Source organism: Bufo gargarizans, chromosome 6, assembly GCF_014858855.1.
Source record: "Bufo gargarizans isolate SCDJY-AF-19 chromosome 6, ASM1485885v1, whole genome shotgun sequence".
Taxonomy (NCBI): Eukaryota; Metazoa; Chordata; class Amphibia; order Anura; family Bufonidae; genus Bufo; species Bufo gargarizans.
This window is the reverse complement of record NC_058085.1, coordinates 44,026,269-44,032,268: the sequence shown is the minus strand read 5'-3', so window position 1 is coordinate 44,032,268 and position 6,000 is coordinate 44,026,269. Positions and strand designations below refer to the sequence as shown.

The 6,000-nt window shown below is 45.6% G+C and overlaps 1 protein-coding gene across 1 annotated transcript in view; it reads left to right on the top strand.

The window, feature by feature from the left end:
* The first annotated feature begins 3,361 nt into the window (after nt 1-3,361).
* Nucleotides 3,362-6,000, top strand: part of LOC122941435 (urotensin-2 receptor-like) — a 28,193-nt gene continuing 25,554 nt past the window's right edge. The window contains exon 1 of the mRNA XM_044298690.1: nt 3,362-4,578. Coding sequence (XP_044154625.1) covers nt 3,431-4,516 — 1,086 coding nt within the window. The 5' untranslated portion in view covers nt 3,362-3,430 and the 3' untranslated portion in view covers nt 4,517-4,578. The remainder of the gene's footprint in view (nt 4,579-6,000) is intronic.

Genomic DNA, 6,000 nt, shown 5'->3' with positions numbered 1-6,000 from the left:
GACTTAAAACCCCTGTCTTCCATGTCCCACTAAGCCATTCCCTCAATCCACTCCACAGCCGACGGAGATTGAGCCAATAGAAGCTTTCAGGTCCTCCAGCCTCCACATACACAGTTTTACTCCAGGTTTCCATAACAACCCAGCCATTTTTCTTCACTGCTGTAGGAGAGCTTTAAAGGAAATCTGTCACAAGGATAATTGCTATTAAAGTAAAGCCATGGCCTAATAGCACTTAGTACCTTATTTACAGATGTGCTTTTGTTCCAGCAATAGATGTTTTTATCCTCTGAAAATCCGGTTTATTTGGTATGCAAATGAGCCAGTAAGGTGCCCAGAGGGGCGTCACTCTTGCAGGAAGGAGCCCAGACACGCCCCCTACCACAATGTGTCCACCCTTAAAAGACTTAAAAGCCCGCCCCAGGTCACACTAAGCCACACCCCTGATCTGGTTAGGTCATGCCACCTCTAACTCCTGAGCCAACGGGGGTTGAAAAAATGAAGGAAAAAATCAACTTCTAGGTCCCACTAAGCCACGCCTAAATCTGGTTAGGCCATGCCCCTCCACTCCTCAGCCGAAAGGGATTGGAAAAATGAAGGTAAAAATCTACTTCTGTCAGCTGCAGGGGTGGGAGAGAGGGCGACTTTCTCCCTGCAGCTCACACTCAGACAGTACAGTGAAGCTGTCTTAGAATGAGCTGTTCAAAAGGACACACTCCCGATCCGGTTAGGCCACGCCCCCTCCCACTCCTCAGCCGACTGAGATTGAAAAAATTTAGTTAAAAATCAACTTCTAAGTCAGGCTAAGCCACCCCCCAATCTGGTGGTGGTGTTACAGTGTGGGAAGGTGTCTGTATATACTACAGAGGACAGTACACTGCTACAAATGGATCTGGATAGGTTGGAGGCTAGGGCAGAGAAGTGGCAAATGAGGCAACTAGAGTAATAACTGGAATGGATGGACTACAGAACCCAGAAAGATTATGAAAATTAGGGTTATTCAGTTTTAAAAAAAAAAAAGACTGAGGGGAGATCTAATAACTATGAATAAATATATCAGGGGTCTCTGCAGAGATCATTCCCATCATCTATTTATCCCCAGGACTGTGACAAGGGGACATCCTCTGCGTCTGGAGGAAAGAAGGTTTGTACGCCATGGAACTCTCTGCCTGAGAATGTGGTGATGGTAAGTTCTCTAAAAGAGTCCAAGAGGGACCTGGATGTATTTCTGGAGGGTAATAATATCACAGAATATAGCTACTAGAAAGGTGTCGTTGATCCAGGGAGTTATTCTGATTGCTTGATTGGACTCGGATAATGAATTTTAAGAAAATTGACTTCTGCCTCATGAAGTTTTTTTGCCTTCCTCTGGATCATCGTCGCAGGATAACAGGCTGAACTGGATGGACAGATGTCTTTTTTCAGCCTTATGTACTATGTTACTATGTGTAGCTGTTTAAAGATCCGGGAAAGAGAAGAGAAGTATGACCAGAACAAGTGGACCTCTTTCCAAAAACTCAAGAGTAGAACATGGCTCAAGTATAGGACAATCATCGTTGGTCATACACATTAGATGAATGTCGGCCAAACCCTCCGATATTTGTGGGGCATAAATCAGAACGTCCATATGAATCAGACCTCAGGCATATACTGTGTATTAGAAGGAAGCGTTTCAAGAAAAGGTGAAAGTAACAGTCTTCGTGAAGGTGGAAGTCTGGGAGATGGTGGGGGGGGGGGTGGCACAACAGGTGAAAGAGTGTAAAGATATGGAAAGTGTAAAGTGAATAATTTATACTTGACAGGATGTATGAATACATGAGCTTGGACTGACGCAAGATGGTAGGAGACCTGGAAGGGAGAGACGTGTCGTGGAGGATATGAAAGACAGCACATAGTGAGGAGAGACTGGAGAAATGTTCATAAGGGACCTTGTCAGTCATGTGCACAGAAGACAGGATGGGGGCTTTATAAGAGCTGCTTGACACCACCACACATTTTACCCTTCCCTTTTTGAAGACATGTTGCCTTGCTGCTTCTCTACCTATTACTATGGGGAAGGGGTCATCCTGGAAGGACTTCCCTCTCTGGATTACCATAAAGATTGTTTAGAATATAATAAAGAGTTAATGGGATTAAAAAAATCTATGTATTGTATACTTAACAATGTTCTTATTGATACATTTTGAGCATTTAAGCCCCACCCCTGGGAATGCCCCAAATCCACCAAAACCGGCTGCTCATGGGCTGGGCTTTCATAAGTACCTCCCATTTATCTAGAGGCAGCCTAAATTTGCCAGGATTGTATCTGAAAATTAGGGACAGTCCCTGTAAATTCAGGACTATTGGGATACAGAGTAAATTCAAGGAATGTTCCGGTGTAGCACAGGTGAGTTTATTACTTGTGGCTACATCTTTAAAGAGCACCTGCTAGCAGGATCAACCCTATTAAAAAATACACACTGTATGGTAGGGTTGATACTGATAAGTAAAACAAAGCCTGTCTCATGTTATTAATTAGCATTTTATTAATATGTTAATTAGGTCTTCAGATCAACAAGGGACAGGCCTGAGCCCATCAGAGCACCAGAGCTCTCTCCCTCACTTACAACCATTCTCCCATCTGGCCAGCTATCTCCTCTGGCCCTGTAATCTTGCACCCGCTATTGGCGCATGCACAGCGCATCCGTCTCTGCTTCCCCAGAAAGCAGGTGACTACTGATGACCATAGGGTTGCTACTGCTGACAGATGCTCTTGAACGGTTCCCTAAAGGCAGACGTATAAGCCCCTGACCTCCAGTGCAAAACCTCTGCCATGGAACAATATTGGTGCTTTCTTATGTAACAGAGGGACCTTGGGGCTCCTCTCAGGTAGCAGGGAATGGGTGCAACTGCTACCTCCAATATCTACGACCTCTGGCTGTCATTTTAGAAACACACAAATAACCTATAGTGATATCACCATGCAAACTCAGGCCTGCTACATCTGCATTCCAAAGTTTCCATCAGCAAACAATACTCATTGCTGGCTGTGAAGAGTAGAAGGGAAACGGGTAAAAAATAGGGGTAGAAAGGTGGCATCTCAAAAAGTTACAAAAAGCAAGTGGAAGACAAAAGGAGAAGAACAAGACAAGTGCAATTGCAGAAGAATACAAAGAAGCAGACGGATGATGGAAAACCTGACACAAGGGAAACATGATGGATCCAGAGCTGAACAAGAGCCAGACACAAAGGAAGTAACGGGGGATCCGTAAAGTAAGGAGATAGAGAAGGATGGAGAAGATAGTGAGGGAGAGCAGTGCTGTCGTCACCACCTCCCTCCTCCCCCTCCCTCCCGTCCTCTCTCTCTCTCGCCTTTGCAGTTTCTAGCTGTTAAGAAGCCTCAGTCTTCTCCACAAGACGGTCCCTTCCCCGGGCCGGCTGCACCGACACTCAAATGGAGACCAACTCCTCCGGCCCGGGGAACTTTTCCAACCTGGACCTTCGGGGCTACAGCACAGAGGAATTAATTATCACGGCAACGTTTGGCACCATCCTGTCTTTGATGTATGTTGCTGGAATGGTGGGGAATGTGTACACCTTGGTGGTCATGTGTCACTCCATGAGATATGCTGCATCTATGTACATCTCCATTATTAACCTGGCCCTGGCGGACCTCCTTTACCTGTCCAGCATCCCGTTCATCGTCTGCACCTCTTTTGTCAAAGACTGGTACTTTGGGGACATAGGGTGCCGGATATTGCTCAGTTTGGACCTCTTTACCATGCACGCCAGCATATTCACCCTTACCGTCATGTGTACCGAGAGGTACATGGCCGTCACCAAACCTCTGGACACGGTCAGAAGGTCCAAGGGCTACCGAAAGTCCATGGCCATTGCCGTGTGGCTGCTGTCTCTTCTTCTCACCTTGCCAATGATGATCATGATGACCCTAAGAGAAGTGGAAGGGAAAGGGGTGAAAAGAATGTGTGCCCCAACTTGGAGTGAGGATGCCTACAGAACTTACTTGACGGTACTCTTCAGCACGAGCATCATGGCACCGGGCCTGATCATTGGGTACCTATACACCAGGTTGGCCAGGACTTATCTTGAATCCCAGAGGAACCCCATCAATAAGAAAGAGAACAAGAGGTCACCAAAACAGAAGGTGCTAATTATGATCTTCAGTATTGTCCTCGTCTTCTGGGCTTGCTTCTTGCCTTTCTGGATCTGGCAGCTAATACGACTTTACGACATGTCCCCTCCACTCTCCTCTCAAACCCAAAAGTGCATTAACTACCTGGTCACCTGCTTGACCTACAGCAACAGCTGCATTAACCCTTTCCTGTACACCCTGCTCACCAAGAACTACAGGGAATACCTGAAAAACAGGCACAAGAAGTTCTACAGGTTCACCTCCTCCTTCAAGAAGAGAGGCTCTAACCTGCAGTGTTCTTCATGGGGTCGTTCAATGTCCTCCAGCAACCAGTATGACTATGTGTCAGAGTCTATCGGCATGACATGTGTCAGGGACATCAAGTGATAGGCGCTTGTCTCAGGTTCAGCACTGGCTGCAGGTTCACTGCAGGGGGACCTCTGACTCTGGTAAGTGACAGCAAGGCAGCCAAGATGATTTAACCCCTCCAGCGCTTGCTCCTTGCTCATAGCAATGTATCCTGTTATCACTGCACTGCTCTGCAATAAACATGAGAGATACCGGCCGGTTGTGTGATTTGTGTGTAACCCTTACATTGCCATAGACATGGAGGCTACTTCAGACTTAGGAATCTAAGCCAGGATTTTTGCAGTCGATGCAGCAATCAGCATATTTATTGGTTACTGTCCCTTTAAGAGCTTACAATAGTCAGTCACCCTCATATACAGTCCTTAACCAGGGCTCTGGTTATAGCAGGTTCGTAGACATTGGTTTCCCAATACTAGGCTTATCCCTCTTGACCCTTGAAGTGAAGCTAAACATTTTCCTACCACATTATAGAATTGTATTGTAAGCAGCTTTAATAATAAACATCGATCAAGGCCAAGTGATCCCTTTAACAATGAGAAGCAATCCAAGAGCAGCGGTGGTGAAATCAAAATTCCCTATGACTGCTCTTCTTGGCACCAGACCACTAAAGTGTCACCACCTGCCCTAACAGGGGTGCACCACCAATGAGGCCAGGTGAGGCAATCGCCTCAGGCAGCACCAGGTAGGGGAAAGAGGGGGCAGCGGAAGGGCCATGGGCTGAAGGGAAGGGGTTAGGTTAAGAAATTGGCATTGGGTAGAGGGGGGGGGGGGGGTCCACTGTTTCAGCTTTCGCCTCAGGCAGCAGAAAGGCTAGTTTCTCCCCTATGCCCTAAGGGCCATAATAAATGTATATGAGGGAATCACTCATAATACAATTCCATAATATATGTAGTGGTAGTGTTAATGGTGGAGATTCAAACTTTTAGGGGAACTCCACTTTTATTCCCAGACATGAAATCAATAGAGTGCGTGAGCTGGGATATAAAAAGAGCTGAACATAATGCTAACATGAGCGACTTTTTCACCTACGACCTCCATATTGGAGGCCAAAAATAAAAAAATGTATAAAAATTTATTTGGGGGGGGGGGGTGTGTGTGTGCGTACCATCGTTTTGTTTTGGAAGGTGACAAATATATATATATATATATATATATATAAATAATACCGTCATAAGGGACATATCTACAGTAATATTCCCAAAAAGTGTTGTAATAGTGCCATACAAAGCTTACATACAGTAATGATGTACATTAGGTAACACAAAAAACATTAACATGGTGCTTCTAGGGAAAAGTCTTGGACTTCAGTGAAATCAGTGTCAGGCAGGAGCGTTAAAGCAGCAAGGATATCAGTAGGGGTTCCAAAGTAAACTGAACTCATCTTAAGAACAAGTGGATTACTTATGGATCCCACCACAGATGGCAGCTTCTCATACCATCACATGGCCAAACATATTCTACCAAAACAGCTTCCACTCTTCTCGGAAGGATTTCTATGTCCA